We start from the raw sequence: 21,880 nt of genomic DNA, 5'->3' as shown, positions 1-21,880 counted from the left end.
TTCAAGAAATGAACGAATATATACACATTTTGAAAGCATAAATGAAAACTCTGGCAACGCATTCATAAACCTTGATTAGCGAAAAGGAAGCTCAGAAAACTGTTAACAAAGAATGCTGTTTATTTGAAGGCCATGTCAAATATTTTCCACCGAGTTCACTGTTTTCATTCTTCTTATTTTTGTTTGTTTCTTGAAAAGTTACGATCAATACTTTCGGCGCAAATTTAATTCCACTGAATTCCAGCTCTGTCTTCTGGCGCTTGTTTCATTTAAAATGTCAGTTTATTAGATTGAAATTCAAAACAAACTGTATGCGATCCATAAATCATATCAAAGCATATTGTGTACAGCTGACTGCTTGCGACTGAGCCGATTCAGATCGATCAAGTTCTATCCACCTTGCCGGGCTTGAGACGCTCTCCTACAGAAGCCCATTTGGTCGATATGTGAGTGCAATGTTTTAAAACCTGCATCTCATTTCCTAACATACAACAATTGCCCTCCACTGTCAACTCCTACACCGGTAATGGAGAAGACATCTTAGTGAAAATTGTCACATTGTGTGAACAGACCAAATCTCAAAAACAATGCCTTTTACCTCAGTGAGACCCTCTTTCCTCAGTTCTGTTTGTAGTTTTCAGTGGACCAAAACTTACAGCCAGTAGTCAGTTTGAAGTACTTGGCTGCATGAGAATGAGGTCATTAGTTCAGCCAGAAGCAGACCTGTTACCGGATCAGAGAAAAACACAACCTCTCAGATCAAAGCGTTTGCGTGAAACGTGCTAGCCTCCTCATGGCCTCAGCCTCTTTCGGGTCCTGAGCGCATCGCAAAAGAAAGGATACGAGACGTCGCTTTCAGCACACCTGCTCCAGTCTGATCCTGAAGACGGATCGTCCACTTTCCTCCATTTATACAGAACGATCTGTCCACTCTCCAGACCCACCGCTATGAGGTAGCTACACACAGAGGAATGAAACAGTGAGCAAAATCTGCAAAGACCTTGTTAGGTAAATAAAGAAAAAGAGTTATTCTGCTTAAAATGTCTGAACTGCGAGTGTGTTAGCACTGTGCTTTCCTCACACACTGAAGGTCATGCTTTGATCACGTTTTTTTGGATATGTCCCACAACAACACATGCCGTCGAATTACCCACAATGCACGTACGCAGTAGCTTTCAAAGTAGAGATGGCAGTGGACAAAGGTGTAATGTTTGAATGAGCTTTTTCTTTTGAAAACTACCAACCAAAACAAAACTAAGAAAAAAAATCGGTGATTATTTTAGCCATGAGGCATGACGCAATGATGACGCGAACAATGATTAGATATTTCATCAATCTTACTCTATTATGTTAAATTACGTGTACATTAAAACAATATATAGAGTCTGCTTTTAGATAATCAGAGCGTTAGAGTCTTTCACCAAACCCGAATTTTTACATGTAGTTTCCCCCCCCCCCCCTTTTCTCTTTTGAACGTGACCAGATATTTTGATATTTCTACTTTATACAGTAGAAATATCTCACTTTCACCATGATGGCTGCCACAATATTAGGCTCAGAGAAATATACACAACTCTGTCATGTAACTGCAGGAAGTAGTGAAAGTATTCACATTTGTCCAATTAACATCACTTTGATACCTAGACAACATCACCATTATGTGACTTTGACATACTAGAATAAGCTGAGATATACAGTTTTATGTAATGTAGCCAAGTACTCAAACTGTCAATAGCACAACCTTAACGTCCACAATAATCTGTCGGTTGAATAAAGTGTAACATCAACTTAACATCAAAATGGATAAATCCAGAATTTAGTACAGGCGATGCCTGCTGAATTAAGCCTTTATGATAATGTACATAGGTATATGTCAGTTGCCATAAAGGGTCTAAATGCATGTGTAATATAACCCTATGAACAGTTCCCTTAGGTTAAGCGCTACCCATTTTCTAAAATACTAACAGCAAATTACTTGTTTGTTTAAAAATCATAATTAAAACTTCAAATATGGCTAAATATAGTAGTGTGTTTATATCTGCATTACTTACAAAATTAAAACCCTGCAGTGTTTGTCGCACAGTGGGGTAGAACATCTGCTTTGGTGCAGTATAAAGTATCTTCTGTTAGTGAATTATAGCTAATGCGGTGTTTTACCTCTGGTCAGAGAGAAGGAAAGGGCAGACAGCCACAGCAGTAGCTGAATCCCCAACATCCAGAACAGATGAACAGGGAATAACGGCACTGTCATTCATGCCAACTGGATCTCCAGAGCCACGGTGACCCCACATGATCACCTACCACCACAAGCAAGCATGTAGATTAATGGCACGTTTAAATAAAAACACACAGCCTGTTATACAGCTGCATGGGCAAAAGGATGGATTTTATTGAGGATATGATTTGCCATGTATTAGAATAAACTGATGAACCTGCGATGCTCCATGGTTAAAGTGTGGCTTGCGTTAATTTTTTTTTTTTTTTTTTTTTAGCAAAAATGAAATGAAATATATAAAATAAAATATTAACAAAGTCAAATAAAATAAAACATATCGGCATGATCAAAATAACACAAGCCAAACTTTAACCATAGAGCATTACAAGTTCATCAGTTTGATCATTCCCTTATTTCAGCAAAAATACAATGAAATATAAATAAAATATGAATAAATTAAAACAAAATTAAAAAAAAAAAATCATAACATAACATAGAATAAAATTACACAAAATAAAACAAAACACAAAATGATAAAACACACACACACACACACACACACACACACCACCAACAGCAATAACAATAATAATGTATAATAATTAAAAAAAAAAAACAAATTAATTCCACAATATTTTTTATATTTTTCAATAATTTTCTGAAGGTCAAACAGAGAAATGAACATCCCAATCAGATACTTGCTAAAGCGAACGCTGGATTTGAAATAATGATCTGATATTCTCAGAGAATCCTATTGTGCAATAGACCCAAACATGAATATGATATCATTATCTCTCCCTATGCTAGTGCCATACATGTTCAAAGAAACTGGTGGAAAACTAAACCGGAAGCTCAGAGATGATCAGAATGCTCATGAAAGACCAATAAATTACGAGGTGTTAGAGCACTCACCTGTATGTCACGTGCTTCTTTATATTATTTATACGATACTGATTAACAAACAATACATTGCGCAACTGTAGCTCACCTTCTTATCCCGACTAGCTGTCACAAAGTACTTATTATCCAGGCTCCAATCACATGACCAAATGATACGTGCGTGCACTGCTGAGTCCTTAGTGGTGTGTGTGTAGAGCGAGAATCTGGGCTCTGAAAACACAAAGAGCATCACTGCATCATAATTTCTCAACAGTCACTCCTTTATAGATGGATCCTAGGTGACTGTTTGTTGTGCTCTCCACAGGTAGAACTATTGTTGGTATGCTAGTGAGCTCTGTCGTGTCACCCCTGAGAGGTTGTTTGTGCTCTGCTTTAATGTCAGTGTGTGCTGACACTCCTGGCCAGAGTGGTCGTCTCAGCCAGGTCGTCACGCCCCGGCAACACTAACTCGGGGCTGCCAGGAACCGAAGGGATGCCACATCCTCACACACATATGCATATACTGTACACACACGGCTCATTTTTAGCCGGGACAGCCACGACTGTCTGCCCTTCGACTGGCAAGTCTCCGCTCATTAGCGAGAAATACAAAGCGAGATGAAGTGAGACGAATGGAGGGATCGGGGGAGCGTTTCTCCACTGCTGATGCTGAGCCTCTGCCTCATCAGCATTGACGCAGGTTATCCTCCCTCCATCCATGGTATGAAAGCTGTGAGTAATACCAGCCTCAACCAGAACAGACTGCGGTCTCCCTCCGTCTCAAGCTTCATCCGACACACAGGCAAATAGGCAAAGGGAAACGGACGCTCGCCTGCTTAACTACTGTCAGTGGTGATTTAGGCGGACACGCTGAAAGGCGGCACAGGAGGAAGGCTTGGAGCGGCTTTTAAAGAGAATTTGAATATGAATATTGACCTGAATATTAAGATTCCCTTCGATATTTTTAGTAGCGTAACACACATCTGTAATTGGAAAAGAAAGTGATGTACTAAATTTACTAATTAAATAGAAAGTACGAGTAGGTTGCCCTAAAAGTCAAAAAAACCCTTGCGACTCGTTCAACAGGTAAAACATTTAGTGCTTCTCTAAAACACTGGAAAGCTGCTGGATGATAGTAAACTGATTGGTAGAATTATTCAGAAACTGTTTAGCTAGAAGACTCGTGATGGCTGGAGAACAAAACCTACAGATTAGACAACTAAATACTGAACACAGATCAGGTAATAGAAAGAAAGACAGAGAGACAGACACACGCAGACCAGACGTGAAGGCTGTGTTCTTTATATTGTTGTTTAGCTAGCCAGTCCATATTTTGTGATTATTGCAGCCATAAATACTTGATTTTGCCATGGCTTTTTGCAAAATTTGTGAGTTTTTTGTGCTTTTTTTTTGAGGAAAACTAATTGTATTGGTGAAATTCATAGTTTTGCACGGCCTTTCGCAGTGGTGTTTGTTGGTAAACGAGACCTTTTAGCTGTACTCATGTTCGACGCACGTGAATAGAAGATGGCTTTGGCTGAACGCGCGTTGTGATGACGTCACATGATGCATCTTGGCCCGAATCGGCAGAACCTCTGCGGTCATTTTGACAAACCGCAAGCTCCTCCGAACAGTGCGGAGATTTTGCGTTCATTTGTGCGATCTCAACATCCTAGACAGACTCCCATTTTTTAAGAAAAAAAAAATATCACTGAATGCATTCATTATATATCTATATTCAATCTATATTAATATTTGTTCATCATCAATTGAGGGCCTGAATACAGTGACTCCAAAGCCATTTAAAATTCAACTTGGCTGTGAATTCTTCTTGCTTGAGAACAAGATGAATATGATAGATGTGTGTGTGCTGCACAGGAAAGTATGTAGTACAAGCGATTAAAATTCGGATGCAAATTTTTCTTGGAATTTGAAATTCATGGTGTATATGGACTGAATGATCGTATAAACTGACTTCGTGTTTGTGAAACTGGCCTAACTCAGTGAACGCACACGGAAGAACCTTCTTTACCTGAAGCATCGGGTCCACAGTCCTCACGTCTCCACAACGACCAGGTGCGGTCCCGGGACACAGCGAGGAGCAAGCGTGAGTCTGGGGAGAAGGCCATCTGAGTGACGGTCAGACTGTGGTATGGAAGCGCTTGTAGCTGTTTCCAGGTGGATGTGCTCCACAACAGGATAGCAGCATGCGCCGCTTTAGATGCCTGTACACAAAAAGCAGACACATTTCAGTAGTCTTCCACCATTTTACAAGAGAAACGACTGAAGAAGTCACAAAAGTCATAAGGAAGGGGGTGAAGGTCATAAAAGGATCCAATGTTCCCTTGACGTAGGAAAGAACCAGACCTTTTCAAGCATGACCCTAACTGCACAGACATCCTACGTCCTAGTAATCCATGGAGATGCAGGAGAACCTGTAGATGTTGTCCATACGGTACGGGTTCCCAACTCTTTTCATGAAGTGCATCTTGTTCTGTCCTCTGATTGAACTCACTCACTATTAAGTATCAGATTAGGTCAATCAGGTGTGTTGGAAAACACTAAAATGTGTAGGACAGGGGGTACACACGGACCAGGGTTAGGATCCTGTGGACTACAGGAACAAACAGCACTCAGAACTACCAAAGCTCTAGCCACCTGACCCCCGTTTCCAGATTACAGTCGGAGACAAGCTTCTAAGGACATGTCTTTGGAGGAACTGAATGGAGAGGCTGTACTTAGAGTCTGAACACTAGCCAGGTTCACATATACTTCACCACAACACTGATTATACCTTTAACATGGCTGAGTCGACTAGTAATGTAATCGTAATGTGGACGATCACTTGCATACGTTTACATCCGGCTGTTGCTTGAGAAAGTCTATAGTCGATCAGTTGAGGGTTAATGGTCCAAGTGGCAGCTTGATCAGCAGCCTTAACCACTTACCCACCATTGCCCTGATGTCACTTGCTACTCAGCGTGGTCAAAGAGTTAAAGTCTCCTTCTGTGCTACACGAGTACAGAATGATTTACTATGCAATGAACCACAGCCGTACTAGTATCGCTGTGGCAGTTCTTAAAGAAGTAACTCATTACTGCATCTAAAAGTAGATGGCGTGTCCACTGGCTGGGACGCGGTGTGTCACCTGACAGGGAAATGTAGGACAATATTTAACAGAGTTTGTTATAGTAAAACCTTAAAACTGTACACCTGACACGGGCCTCCCTTGTCAGGATTCCAATTTCTCCTCCTAGAAAAACTATAATAAAGCCGCATTGTTTCAGGGACCGCACTGTTCCAAATTCTTCATTTAATGCACAGAATGTGCATATACGTTAATCATTCATTTAGACATTCTTCATCTTTAGAAACTGCTTTAACCTGGAGTCTATCCCGGCATCAGTGGGCGTGATGCGGGAGTACACTCAGGATGGGACGCGAGTCCGTTACAGGGCACCACGCACGCACTCATTTCAACCTAGGCGTAATTTAGTGTCGCCAATCCACCTACAGGCATGTTTTTGGGAGGTGGGAGGAAACTAGAGGACCTGGAGGAAACCCACACGGACATGGGGAGAACATGCACAGAAAGTCCGCACAGACAGTAACCCAGGGTCAGGATTAAATGAGGGACAATGAAGCTGTGAGGCAGTAACACGACCTGCTGCATCATCACGCAGCTTTCTGCTTTTTAAATCATGTCAGTCTCAGCAAAGCATCTTCAAAAATGGCTATTAACGTGTTTTACCCTGCATTCAGGCCACTCATCACTCTATATGCCGGTTGCAAGTGTATATTCTACCACAAATTTGTCAGTAGCCATGGTTTTTCTGGTAGCACTTGACATGTGTGACTTGACCACAAAAAAACAACGCCGCTAGTTACAAACTGTTTTCAAAACCATCCTAAAACGTGACGACTTGCCTATTCTGTCCACAAATTAGATGTGCTCTGGCTAAAACCTATGCTTGCGTATAAATAGCATTTGTGCAGTACGTCAACGTCTACTACTGCCTCTATGACCCGAGAACGTTTTAACCTTGCGACTGCTGCCATATATTTATGTCAAAAACACCTCACCATGTCCTCACACGCTTGGTGTAAACCCTGGGTTTTACAGACATCAGGACGAAGCAGTCGTGTAGAGCACCGTTCTACTTTGACATGTTGCTCGTCCAAACCCTATCCGACATCACTATTATTTTTTTTTAAATTCTGAAATATACCTTTGTTTCTTCACAAGACAACTTTATGCCACAAATAGGCACCTTCATACACATTCACAGAATATACTCTGATCGTGAAGATGATCACATTAAAAAGTTTACATGGTGATTATTCTCCAATTGAACAGATTGTTTAAAAGGATGAGACGGGTATTTCATTTAGACTGGGCTTAACTGGTTTACACCATTATATACTATTACACCTAATGCTGCAAAAATGTAGCCACGGACCAACAGGACAAATAGCTTTTTTTTTTTTTTTTTCTGCATTCAATTACATTTTATTTGTATAGTACTTTTCGCAATGGACAATGTCGCAAAGCAGCTTAACGGAAATATATACATTCAGGACATAAATTTGAAATTCCTGAATTTATTCTTAATGAGCAAGTCAGAGGAAGCCAAGGAAAAACTCAGTGGGATTTCTGGGATCTGTCAATCAAACTAATAATCTTACAATTTTCAGCAATTCAAGCACGGTACTACAGAAACGCTAATAGCTGAATAGCCCTGGATGAGAACAATAGTTTAGACGGAGGAAATATTGCGAAGCCAATCATCTGACTGTAGTGTGACACTACCTTACACGCTGAGGCGACCACTGTTCCTGCAGAGTCTGATGCCAGACAGAACATCTCAAAACCATGACCATACCTAAAGAGAGAAAGAGAAAGAGAGAGACAGGGTGAGAGATGTAGGAAATGTTAATGAGTATTCTGCTACTTCTGTACAAACTAGACGTCAGCACAGAGGTGGCTTCATGATCGTCAGAATGGCGTTTGAAGCTAGAAGCTCGTTTATGAGCCGTGGCATGGCTGTGAGCGCGTGCAAACAGTCGTGTGCTACCCCAGCTATAACACCAGCCGTGCAGTCGTTTCAGACGTGGGTAAATAGCCGAGGAAAATGAAAATACAAAGCCTAAAGCTACTAAATATTGAGTATGTAACTTAGAACAGTATAGCCTGAGTGTTTCAATTTACCAGTGGAATAAACCACATCTCGAAATGCGCCGTAGAGCTAATGAACCGGAAACGGAGCGCTTCTAATTCCATTCCACCGTATACGTGATACACCGTATATATTCCGACTACACATGGACGTATTGTGTTGATACGAGCCTAGTGATCGGCTCAAAATGAGATTTACAACAGTCCCCCCCCCCTGCAAAGAGTCCAACAACATGATATGTATTCCTCCTCCAAGGAACAGCTATGTACTCAAACAAGTAAAACAAGAGAATAAGCTCAGATAACAAATGACAGCAATTATGTTGGGACACACGCCTTATGGGACATAAGAGTAAAACTTTAGACTTTCAGAACTGCATTAAGCCAATAACTCTGTAAACTGCATTCATTTTCACACAGAGAAAAACTGAGCGCGAAACAGGAGCCTTCATTAAGAGAGAGCGAAATGTGTATTCCCTAATGTCGCAGCAGACGCAGAGAGAAGGTACCGCGTCTGGACTCACAAGTCATGCTTTCTAAATGACTTCTACATTGCATTATTAGGAGCTGCGCAGGCTGATGTTGAATCAGTAATGTTGCACAGCATATTGCTGCCTGCTCCTGCCATGTCAGTAGTGTTAAAGAGTTCACAAATGAGAATAAATGAGACTCACAGCTTCTGGACCTCAGGCCACAGCGTGTTCTGGAGAAGGTGATCTTCAGGAGGGGGTTCTTTTATAATGATCACAACACACAGACAAACACACAGACACACACGCACACATACAAAAGTGTGAGAAACGAGTCCAACACTCCGAGACACGGATACTCTTTCCTTCCATTTTTCACCAGACTCATCTATTGAACATCTAAATAATCCCTCGGCAATTACCTCAACGCTATTTTCAACAGTGAGAGCTTTCGGTGCGATTTTCAACGGCTGTTAATTTTAAGATTAGCGGGCAAAATGAATTTTACTTTCCTTGATGCAAGTCTAGAAACGCCTCTCGTCGTTCGGTCATGGGTATGAATGTAACACGTGCCCAATTTGACTCCAAATGGAGTTGAAAGCTACTCACCACCCATATTTCATTTTTCGGCCCTGGTTTGTCATTTTCCTCTAATTATTCCCTTCTTTGCCTCTCCAGAAGGAGAGACAGATAGTGTGTGTGTGTGTGTGTGTGCGTATATATGAGTGTGCAAGAGAGAGGGGGTTTGGGGGGGTGGGGGTGCGAGTGAAAGAGAGTCACATTATTCTGTTAACAACTCAAGGTCTGCCTCATTGCGCTCCCTGTAGCCCAGAGTCATCAATATTTTAACTCTGCAATTATATAAGCCTTCTTTCTAATTACAATTTCAGATTAAGCAGCTTTTTCAATCACTCTGACAGCGTCTGCCTGTTTGCCTGGAGCGATAAATGCATAAACCCCTCCTCCTGCCGTTAACTCTACACACGTGCAAACATGCACGCGGTCCCTCCTCACATTGTCTGCTCCAGTAATAACAGCTGTCTACAGCTGTCTCCCTCTGATTCATGCTATGGTTATATATGAGCACAGGAAGGCAGTTCCTAATAATGTCTAGTCACAAACGCTGGCCATCACTGTCTCGTTCAGGAACAGGTCCTTAGGCCTCTACGGTACACAGCAGAAGACGTGATGGCCTCATACATCTAGTGCATCTATTTCTGTAATACACCAGGGCCAGAAGCTACTGTCTTTAATTACCTTTCACAGGAGCTTAGGGGAATTTAACAACTGACCAAATCATTATCGTAATCGTTACAGGTGAAGTTTCCAATGTTTAAAAGTGTTTCTAGACCTATAATTTTGCAATACTCCATGCAACAGATCTGACAAGCTTCTGAATTTCAGACTATTGCTTCATTTTTCCAGCCCATAAATTAGCTCCACCTCCAGGAGGAATAGAGTTGCACAGCAATGCTGATGAAGATTCTTTGTGATACTAAAGAACCGTCACTTAAGGTGAGACGCAAGAGACAGAAGTGACGTTTTCGCTCACATCATTCATTTTTTGGATAAAATATGCAGTAGTAAAAATGTCAAAGCGGAGCGGTAATATGTTGATTTCAATGAATTACCACATTTGGTGAAGCCTAGCAACTTTGATGAAGGCTTTATGCACCGCTCATTTGACAAAGGTGCCATGCTACATATTCCCAAAAAGCTTGCTTTCTCTGTATATATCAAGTTACATGTCATTATTATATTATATAATATAACATCATATTTACATTTAATCATATAGCAGATGCTTTTATCCAAAGCGACTTACAAATGAGAAAATACAAGCAAAATACACACACACACACACAGTCTCAGGAGTCTTACATTACAGACATTGTAGTTTATTGCTTTGAACACATCTGCAGTCCTCATGCCTCCCTGCAGCAGGTCTATGGCATGTTCACGCAGGTGAGCAGGAACCCTAGACATCTTTCTTCTGGTGTTTTTCAGAGTCAGTAGAAAGGTCTCTTTAGTGTCCTAAGTTATTATAACTGTGAGCTTATTTGCCTACCGCCTGTAAACTGTTCGTGTCTACAGGACTGTTCCACAGGAGCATGTGCAGTGATTGTTTATGGTTCATTGATCAAGCAAGAAAAACATCGTTTAAACCCTTTCTAATAAATATTTTTTTCACAACACTACATTCGGGTACACTACGTCAAGGAGCACAGATTTGATCATTGCCATTTTAGTCATTAAGAACTGCGAGCAGGTCTATGGCAAGAGCATTCGTTCATTGAGGACTACAGAGAATGGAAGTCAAAATCTTTCATTTAACGTATGCAAACACTAATCGTATTAGAGGGTAATTTGACAGCAGGTCCAATTCAATGCACAAGGAAAAATGAGCTAGATGATAAAAATAATAAAACTACAAAATACTCTTGTATTCTACCAAATGTTATTTTGTGCAGTTGAGAGGGGGGGAAAAAAAAATAAAAATCAAGCACTCTAATATTTAAATAAATAAATAAATAAATAAATAAATAAATAAAAAATAGGCACACATTTCAAGCCTTATAATATCTGTATGAAGCATGTATTCAGTCCAGTAGGTGTATAATACTACATACCTGTTAGACTAAGAGGATGAAAGTAAGACTCCTTGTACTGGTCAGACACGCTGTTGAAATCTTTCCCTTCCTCCTGGGTGCTCTGCATCGTAAGATCACCTGTCAATCAAAGAAGAACACAAGTCTTACTAAAGCGATACTGCAGTAATCAGTCTCTCACAGGCTCAACACAACAGAACCGATAAATATAACAAGCATGTACCTTGAAACACAGCCTTATTAGAGAGCCCGAGTGCGGGTGTGCTGGCTCCTTCTGGAAGACCTTTACAATCCTGAAATGAGGGGAAATTTTCACAGCTGCTTTTACAGATCAATAAACTGTCGATGAAAATGTTTATCATATACAAGCACTTTTCATTCATCCGTTGTCCTAAACTAAACTAGTCTAGGACACCCCGTTATGATGTAAATACACTGCACTGATCTTTATTACTGTATATAAAATTGAATAAAAACATTACAGAAGCTGCACAGTATTTAAAGAGGACAACAGAAAATAACGCTCACCAGAATGCTCTATATTAAAGGAGGATTCACAGTAGAAAGTGTAATTAACTCGGAGGATCCACGTGACATAACTAGACTTCTGAGAACAGCAAATTTTGAAGACGTACTTGTGAAGCCAAAAGTTTCTCCAAAGAAGTGCCCGCTATGTTGGCAAAGTTCTCCACAAAGTTACGCGGAGCCTTGAACACACGCAGCACTTTTTCGTCTGCTCCAGACACGAACTGGTATCGGCCCACCGTGGCCAGGCACTGCATGTCATAGCCGTGGATCTGAGGCCTGGAGATCTCGTGCCAGGTGACCTGCATACAGCCCAAGTGGTGTCAGGGAGGCGCGCTATTAAACGTGAGCCTGTGATTCCAAATTGTGTTACTGTATATTAAACGAAACATTTTTTTTTTCTTCAACCAAATCTCCATTTACTATATCTGTAGCATGTACTTTCCTTGTATGATCTGAGTCTAAGGGCAATTGTAGAATTCCATCAATTAAAAAAGAAAAAAAAAAGAAAAAGTGCCTTCAAAAAATGTGAAAAACCAAGTGGATACATTTTATAACTTTTTATCAAACTTCTACAATAATAAATTATTTAACACAGAATACAAATGTACTCTGAGACAAATATAAAGCTTCGGTAGAAGATTTTAACATCTGATTATGTGATTCCAATTAGAGTATGTAAATGTTATAAATATTAACAATATCTGCTATATCACAGAAAATTACATTCAGACATAAATTATCACGACATATGTTTGTTTATGTTTACTGATTAAATGTAAAATTTGCCCATATACTTTTTCCCCCTCCATCAGTGCAGGAAAACTCTTTAAAAAGCATGTCCACACACACACACACACGGTTTATAGCAATTATATTGAAACATAAGGGGTATTCCTTAAAATTCCCCACTTTGTCCAGATCTTTGGTACTAACCAGAGCATAGTTCTAACAGTGATACACTATACTTGCCAAAAGTATGTGGACACCTGACTAACACACCCATATGTGCTTTCTGAACATCCCATTCCAGATTTAGTCCTACCCTTTGTTGTTCTAACTTCCACTCTTCTAGGAAGGCTTCCACTAGATTTTGGAGCTTGGCAGTGTGGATTTGTTCATTCATCAATCACAAGAGCATTAGTGAGGTCAGACACTGATGTCGGGTGAGGACGTTTGGGGTGGAGTCAGCGTTCCAGTTCATCCCAAAGGTGTTCAGTGAGGTTGAGGGCAGGGCTCTGTGCAGGACACTCAAGTTCTTTCACTCCAAACTTGGCAAACCATGTCTTCATGGACCTCGTTTTTTTGCACAGGGGCATTGTCATGCTGGAAAAGCTTTGAACCCCTTAGTTCCAGTGAAGGGAAATTGTCATTCTACAGTATATAAACACATTCTAGACAATTTTGTGCTTCCAACATTGCTGCAACAGTTTGGGGAAGAACCACATATGGGTATGATGGTCAGGTGCCTACAATTTTGTAAATTTGCACTGAAATATATAAGTTCTGAAACCTGTGAGCAGTCTTTTCTTCTCCATGGTGCGAAGACTCTGGTAGTCTGGTCTGAGCCCACGCTGAGGAGAAAGTCTCCCTCTGGATCCCAACTCAAGTCCTGCACTGCATTAAAGTGGCCAGACACCACCACTGCGGGACTCCATTCTCTCTGCACACAGTACACACGACACTTCCCACCTCGGACTCAAACACACCATTCAACTCCACCGTTCAGCTATTTTCTATTTAACATCTTGACGCTTTCACAAATTGGTCCGTTTACCAATGTCTGAACAAGAGCAATTTTTAAGTTTGTTTATCGTTTAGTTTCGTTTCACACTGCTGACAATTAAACGAACAGAAAGCAAAAGAGGAGAACACAGTGCTGGCACGAAATTAATTATATCAATAATGATAATTATCAGGGTATGAAATTAGCACACCCGCCGCCCACTAAATGCGAGCGAATTGTTGTCAATAGCATGCGAATTTGGCAGGTACATTTCTCGCACGAGTACGGCTTACAAAAATAATATATTAATTGCATAATTTAGTTGTACTCGTTCCTCCCTCAGTGTCCGTGATTAGCATTGGCTGTACAAACATTAAACGTTACTTTGAAAGTGGAAGCAAAGAAAAAGCAAAAACCCGGAAGTGTGAAATTGGCTAATTGCCTTTGGCGTTCATAAAATAACTCCCACCTAACGGCTCGTAAAAACATTTATTAGCACGTTAAAAAGAGGAGATATTTTAATGGAAAATGGAAGATAACAGAAAGCAGGGAAAGGTGGGACGGACTGAAGGTATTGGATGTAAAGGGAAATGATCGACGTGTTCTGTATGATTGAATAGTTGAGTGTTTTACACTTAAAAAAATAACTCTTTGTTTATAAAAAATATTATTTAAAAAAACATTGTTAGTTTCTGTTTTTGTGAGGTGGCTGGTAGAAATTCTAAGCGGCCAGTAAAAAAAATTAATTAATAAATAATAATAATTAAAAAATAATAATAATTACCAGCCATTCATATTGTGTTCTCACCTGCCTAAACAAACCACATGGAAAACGGTCATGCTGCAAGGATCGATTCACACAGAATATGTACTGGCTCTTTTAGAAAGCAAAATCAAGTGAACTGAACTCTGCTAGAATAACGCCCTCTTAATGGAGGTTTAGGAGTAATGGATGAGATCTGGGACTCACCTGCTGGCTCGGGTCTCTTTGCCAGAGGTGCAGCGCACCATGGAAGGCATGAGCCAGAATCTTGGAGCCATCAGGACCGAACTGACAGCCAAAGAAGCCTAGTGTGTTTCCTCCAACCTCTCCAACACGCACCTGGAGACATGGCCAAACAACAGGTGGCGGGCTTTAAAAGGCCCGCAACTCTCACAAAAGATGTCGTGTTATTTTTGGAAAGCCTGAACATTCTGTTTTGGTTGTAACTCGTATCTCTAACAGGCAGAATGCCAGTCCCATAGAGGCCCTTTTTCCTTGACTGGCCAGAAAGTCAATAAACAGTCAAATCCTTTAGGCCTCCATCATGTCAAGAGGTGTCTTACAAGTACGGGTCTTACAGAGCGTTCACACCAAGAGAAAAAAGAAAACAAAAAAACCCCAAGTTTCTCTCAAAACTCCATCACAGAAAATCATCTCAAGATTCTGCCAATTTATTCCCATCTGTGGCCAATTAAGGAGGCAGAAAGCCTTTCCACGGTGCATTCTGTTTGCCAATAAATGGCAGAGTGCACACGGTGAATGAATCTCACTGCCCCTCGTGAATCCGCTGGTTACAGAGGCCACTATTTACCAGCCGTGGACCTCGGCCAATCAGAGCAGACATCTACAGCTGTGCTCCATCTTAGTTTAGCCATCTATTATCAAAGAAGATTACAAAGTGCACAATCAGGATTCCAAATAAATCAAACCGACAGGCCAAAGCACAAATTAGGCAAAGCCGGCGCTATTAAGGACGTAAGGGGGGGAAAAAAAAATCTGTTATCGTAATTGTGAACTGTCACTATGCACCATGTCACATTAAAACAAACGGAGAACTCAAACCAAGAAGTGTGGTTAGAAAAGAGTCTGTGCAGTAAATTAGAATATAGGCTAGTGTCCTTTTGACTAAGCAAGACTATAAATATCACTCGGCAGTATTGTACTGTAAAACAAAAAGAACAGTGTGTCCTCTATCTGTCCTGTGTCTAACACACTTAATACCTCAGATTAATGGAGGAAGCTAGGCGTGTTGCAAAGCAGAACTAACATCATATAAAAAAAAAAAAAATTATATAATTAGTTGTAATCATGGCATCAAGGTTAACATGGCTCCATTAATGCAGACTGGCTGAGATTTGCATTTAGGAATAATTCCAGTCAGGAGGAGCAGGGATAAAAGACAAGTTACATAATCGAGTGAGATTCTGCAAAATCGTGGTTTCTTCCGGGAGTTATTTAATGCCACATTTAATGCTCCGAGTATATTCAGTCTGTAGGTGTTTAAATAAACCTGCTTTTGACCTTGTCTGTGTCACAGGACTGTCCTACATTTACATTTACTCATTTGATAGACGCTTTTATGCAAAGTGGCTTACAATTGAGCTGAGCAGATGAAGATTAAGAGCCTTGCTCAAGAGGTCAACAGTGGTAGCCTGGGGGTGCTGGGATTTAAATTCACGACCTTCGGTAGGCCAGAATTTAACCACCAAACCTACAGCCTTTTCTAGTTGTGAGAAAAAAACTAAAGTTTTTTTTACGGTCAATGGTAATGCTGTTCAAGCAGCATACGGACGTACAGTGCTGTGGTACCGTAGTGGCTGTATTTGGGTTTTAGATGAATAATAAAAATTAAATAGTTACGAATTAGCTTATGATTACCAGTCAGTACGTTTATATGGACAGTAATAATCTAATTACTGATGTTATTCTGAATAAGACAATATTGTGATTAAGGATGTTTACATGAGTTGATTTTAACTATAAAATACTTTTATTAGCCTATAAAGCACTAAACGGTCTCGCGCCACAGTATCGAAGCGACCTTTTGGTTTTCTATGATCCACCACGCCTACTTAGATCAAAAGATGCAGGCTATTTGATGGTACCTCGAATAGTGAAGGCTACAGCAGGGGGGAGAGCTTTCTCTTATAGAGCCCCACAGTTATGGAACAGTCTTCCTATTAGTGTTCGGGACTCGGACACAGTCTCAGTGTTTAAGTCTAGGCTTAAAACGTATTTGTTTACTCAAGCCTAACCTGACTAGACTTTCTATTATACTAATTCCCAGTCCTAATAATCTTTTCTCGCCCTCTCTCCTTCTGCCGAGCCACACACGATTTTATGGAGATACTAGAGATCCTGATCCTTTCTGCCTCTGGATGGAGCTCAAATCTTCTCCAATTCCAGACTGCTGGGACTACGGCTGCTCCTAAGGCCATACAGACTTCATATAAGTCAATAATGAACTTTTTCACATTATCTGTTGTTACCCAGATGAGGACGGGTTCCCTTCTGAGTCGGGTTCCTCTCAAGGTTTCTTCCTCTTAAAACATCTCAGGGAGTTTTTCCTCGCCACCGTCGCCAATCAGTGGCTCGCTCAGTCGGGGTAAATTCGCACCTTTAATATCTGTATACCGTGTTGATATTTCTGTAAAGCTGCTTTGAGACAATGTCTATTGTACAAAGCGCTATACAAATAAAATTGAATTTGAATTGATTTTAGGATATTCCTTTCATGTTCCCGTTTTACATGTTGTAGAACATAGAGCGATTAACGGCACGTCATTACGTCACCGCGCCACCCGACGTTCCCTCCAGAATTTCACGCGTCAACATACAGTTGGTTTTCGTTATGGTACCGTATAAAGTTTTGGGTGTTTCATTTTTAATTTTTACGAAAGCTTTAAGTGCAGTTAATTATTTGTCGTGCTATACGTGCAAATAGACGACTGCTTGAAGCCGTGGGCTGCGTCCCAAACCGTGTACTTACCTACTATATAGTAGCCGAGATACATGCATTTCACTTACTATATAGTAGGTAAGTACGCGATTTGGGACGCAGCCGTGCTCTCTTGTTTGCCGTAAAACGGTTGAGCGCTGCAGTGTGTACGTGTCCTGTCGCAGAATGCGGTGAAAACTCTCACACGACGTTAATAATGTGATTAAGGTGTGTACATGTCTGTAATACACGTCGATAATGCGACTGAAACAGGAATACTCCACACGTCTTAATTCCATTTGTGTTTACTTCGAGTATGACTTTAGTCGGATTGAGGTCATCAGAATCGCTGTTTACACGCTAGTTTATTAATCAGAGTATCGTCTAAATCGGGTTAATATCGGAATATCGTTGTCCATGTAAACGTCCTGAATGTTGCTCATCAATGTACTCAAATGTGACATAAAAATAATTCAATATAGTAGAACGTAAAATACCGTTTAATTAAAGGCATAAATCACAGGCCATCTATTGGAGTGGCCAATATTTGGGTACACTACAGGGTGTCCCAAAAGTCTCCATATATAGGGGAAATTAACACTTTTTAACAAAATGTCTTCCAAGGGTTTCATACTTAGTTGCACATCGCACACGACACTGTTGCCAAACTTATTAACAAATTCAAAAAGACTGGAAGTGTCGTGGCCCGACCGATGACAAACATATTCCCCTTCTTTATAGATGGAGACTTTTGGGACACCCTGTATATAATATAATATATATAAGAAAAAAAAACATTTATTGACAATTCATCACCTATCCTTAATCTTCCATTATAAGTGAAAGGGCTCTATAAAGGGTTTTTCATTCTTTTTTTTAGTACATGGAACGGTGTCGATATTTCATGGTAATCCCACACAGTCTCACTGGCAACTTTAATAGGAACACCTGTACATTCACGCAATTATTCAATCAGCCAATCATGTGACTTCATCACAAAGCATAAAATCATGCAGACGCAGGTCAAGAGCTTCAGTTACTGTTCAGATCAAACATCAGAATCAGGAAAAAAGTTGAGATCAGTGAATTTGACCACGGCACGGTTGTTGGTGCTGATGATCTCCTGAGATTTTTTTTTTTTTTTACCACACACACACACACCAATCTATAGAGTTTACACAGAATGGTGCAAAAAAAAAAAAAAGCCCAATATTCAAAAAGTCTCAAAAGATTTCTAGTGGACGTTTTGACTTTCTAACTCGCACCTTTCCACGGTCTATCTGGAGACAAGGTCAAATCAATTATGAAACTAAAGTGTGTCTTTCACTTTGAGTGACAAGGACCTCTGCAAGCCACTTTGGAGAAACACAACATTAACCAGAGTGATTTCGAATTCTGTCCACTTTGCCTTGCATATATTACACCAAGCCTGCAAGCACACTGTGTAATCACTCACAGTATATAGAGAAAACAACAACAATGTGGATCTGCATCACATAACACACTTCCAAACACACACCACAGGGCACGAGAAAGCTACGCAGTTTGAAAAGAAATTAAAGTGGAATATGTTTAAATTTAATCTGTGCTCATGATCATCATCATCATCATAATAAGTGCCACTTAACTGGCATTTAAAAAGCCGTATGGTGTCACTGGTAGATCGGTGTGCTTAAGATGATCCCCGATGCGCGATCGATTAGCCAGGTTAACAATCTAGACTTAGTTGAGCTCATTTCTGCATTGTAGTGCCGCTATAACCCTCTGATCATCTCTCTGTTCTGATCCATCTGCATTAATAATAAATTAGCATGCAGCTAAGGGTTCAGCAGTGACATGTCCTCAGTATGTTCCTCCCAGACCGTACCACAGCACTAACTACCAGAATGACTTATTAGCAGGACCTACTTTACTCAGCAGCCCGTCTGGCCACCCCACTGCTAGCCAGCTCTCCACTAAATTTGTTCAGTTAGGATAATAATTATGGAGGATGCTCTGATTTTTTAAATGTGTTAATTAGCCACAATGATTGCTGGGCATTTCCTGGTCAATCCTACACTCTCAGGTAGTGGCGAGGCTCAGGTCTAGATAAAATAAACATGAGAGTGGGCGGTGCCATAATTAAATTGTATATATAGAGAGAGAGAGAGAGAGGATAATGAGTCTTTATTGGACACGTATACATTACAGCACAGTGAAATTCTTTTCTTAGCATACCCCAGCATGCAGGGTCAGCCATGATACAGCACCCCTGGAGCAGAGAGGGTTAAGGGCCTTGCTCAAGGGCCCAACAGTGGCAGCGCCGGGGCTTGAACTCCCGACCTTCCGATCAGTAACCCAGCGCCTTAACCACTAAGCCACCACTGCACCCACTTCATTAACATTTCTCTTGATGAAAAGTTAATGAAACTGACAAAATAGTCCTAACTAGTTACTAACTGGGCATTTAATGCGTAAATGTGTCTTGACGATTATAATGATACTTAGAAAAGTGCATCACGATGGCATATCATAATATAGATATCTTATTACGTTCCCTAGCCTTACTTAGAAGATTTTTTTTTTTTTTATCATTATTAAATCTGAATGCTCTTAAACCATTTTCGTAATTACAGCCATTTGTCAGGAGACAATGCTTAAGGAGACAGGTGTAACGTAATCTCAGTCTTTAAGCAGTCCAGCTGTGTGTGAAACTGTGGAAATGTCTCATTGGCGGAAGGAAGGATGTGAGAACAGACACCCACTTTTAGCTAGAGGCTGTGATTGATTAACTAGTTCATGTAATATGCTCTTAATCATGACGAATACAAGGCACACAGGATGTGTTCCCGTGTATGCAGTGATGCAAGCATGTGAGACCATGGCGCTCTTCCATCAAACAGTGCAGCACGTCACGGCACAGCAGCATTCTGAACCCAGGACAATCTGGATCCTGGCTAAATCTGTGCATATTGGTTTCAGAGTACAGAACTCTACCCGGTGAAGTAGAGACATTTCAGTGGAGGTTTAGTTCGGTGACCAGGAGGTAGCACAATAGTACACAAAACGTAAACATTACGTTATTTTAACACTGGAAAATTGTTGGATTTCTTCTTAAATCCACCAAAAGAAACTTCTAGACAAATGAAGCGTGACAAGCCAATAATGGGAAGTTAAAAAAAAAAAAAAAAAAAAAAAAAAAAAAAGCTTTGGTGTGGCTTAAAGCAGCTCTGCTGTAATTTAGGCACAGGTTCGCTCTTGCCTCTTTTTTTATTTACTTTTTTTTTTTTAAACCTAAACATTGCCATTAATGCTTCATAGAACCAGGTAACCTTTTATTTATTTATTTATTTATTTATTTATTTTTATTTATTTACGGGATCGTTATATAGTCGGACGTGTAACATCAAAAATAAACGACAAAAATTATTTTAAAGAAATTAGACTTGAGAAAATGCTACAGAAGATTGGTTAGGGTGTATCTGCTATTCAGTTTGGAGCATTTGCTCAATTCTTCCTCAGAACACACTTCAATCGATAATCTTCAGAGGACCCTGCGTTGTTCGTTTCTTTTCTTTTCTTAAAAAATTTTTTTAAATAGCTCAAATCGCTCAAGTTGCCATGGCAGCATAGTGGCACCACCCCTAAGCCTCTAACATCATTCCTGTTTTACAAACCGTGTTTGCGGATAGAACCAATTTGCAGCGGAGAACTGTCTTCCAGAGTTATACACCGGCTGTGCACTCAGCACCTCGTCGGTAAAAAAAAAAAAAGGCAATCGTTTGCTTCTGCTCTGCTTCAGAAAGACATCACCTGTCATCAGCTCCCCGCCAGATGGAAAACACACCGACCTTTACTCCTGCTGTGAAGCTTACGATCAGAAAGGACGAGAAGAACAGACAGATGTTCTCCAGCTGCCAGGGCGGGTGGAGCACAGCAGATGAGCTGTCTTCACTCCTACCACATACTCACACTATTTGCACATTTGGCACTATCTGCTGTGCATTATGAAGACCTCCATGACTGGCAAGGAGGATAGCCAGAGGACACATGAATAGGCGACTAAGGAAGGACAGTGCCCCGACGGTAGGGTCGGAGCTGTCCTGCCTCTCTGTCTGAAACGGTGCCAGAAATGAACAGAGGATGGTGTGTCTGGAGTCCCACGCACACACACATACACACACTTAAGACAATTCAACAGTAATTCATTTGGAAGGGGTTCCATTATGAAAGCAAGCCAGGATGAGCAACACAGAGGGTTCACGTGTGAACAGAAGATGATATAGGATGATGTCTTGATTACTATTTCTCTTACGTTGACACATTTTAAAATGGGTCATTAAAAGCATTAGCACAGTGAAGTGACAAGAAGAACAGGATGAATGTCTGGAAACTGGAGCGATTCATAAATGAAAAACAAATCTCCTCGTCAAATAAACAGGTAGGAGAGAGCAAACTGACCTGCTCCACCCACACACCTGACGCCTCCTCTGGCCCCCATAGGATCATGGTCTTATCCATAGAGGCAGAAAGCAGACTCAGAGGCTGTTCCACTGTGCCGCCTGCAGGGGGAGACAAACAGCAAAAAATGAAGTTAAAT

The 21,880-nt window shown here is 40.6% G+C and overlaps 1 protein-coding gene across 1 annotated transcript in view; it reads right to left on the bottom strand.

Annotated features, from left to right (window-relative positions):
* Positions 1–21,880, bottom strand: part of elp2 (elongator acetyltransferase complex subunit 2) — a 33,697-nt gene that overhangs the window by 2,964 nt on the left and 8,853 nt on the right. The window contains exons 10-21 of the mRNA XM_053613059.1: positions 21,742–21,842; positions 14,571–14,702; positions 13,388–13,537; positions 11,985–12,176; positions 11,573–11,642; positions 11,371–11,469; positions 8,945–9,002; positions 7,905–7,977; positions 5,127–5,319; positions 3,204–3,325; positions 2,158–2,297; positions 844–957 (exon numbers count right to left, since the gene is read on the bottom strand). Of these exons, the coding sequence (XP_053469034.1) occupies positions 844–957; positions 2,158–2,297; positions 3,204–3,325; positions 5,127–5,319; positions 7,905–7,977; positions 8,945–9,002; positions 11,371–11,469; positions 11,573–11,642; positions 11,985–12,176; positions 13,388–13,537; positions 14,571–14,702; positions 21,742–21,842 (1,444 nt within the window). The remainder of the gene's footprint in view (positions 1–843; positions 958–2,157; positions 2,298–3,203; positions 3,326–5,126; positions 5,320–7,904; positions 7,978–8,944; positions 9,003–11,370; positions 11,470–11,572; positions 11,643–11,984; positions 12,177–13,387; positions 13,538–14,570; positions 14,703–21,741; positions 21,843–21,880) is intronic.

This window comes from Ictalurus furcatus, chromosome 24 (genome assembly GCF_023375685.1).
Source record: "Ictalurus furcatus strain D&B chromosome 24, Billie_1.0, whole genome shotgun sequence".
NCBI classification, from domain to species: Eukaryota; Metazoa; Chordata; class Actinopteri; order Siluriformes; family Ictaluridae; genus Ictalurus; species Ictalurus furcatus.
Note: the sequence above shows the minus strand (reverse complement) of the source record. Positions and strands in the feature narration are given on the sequence as shown.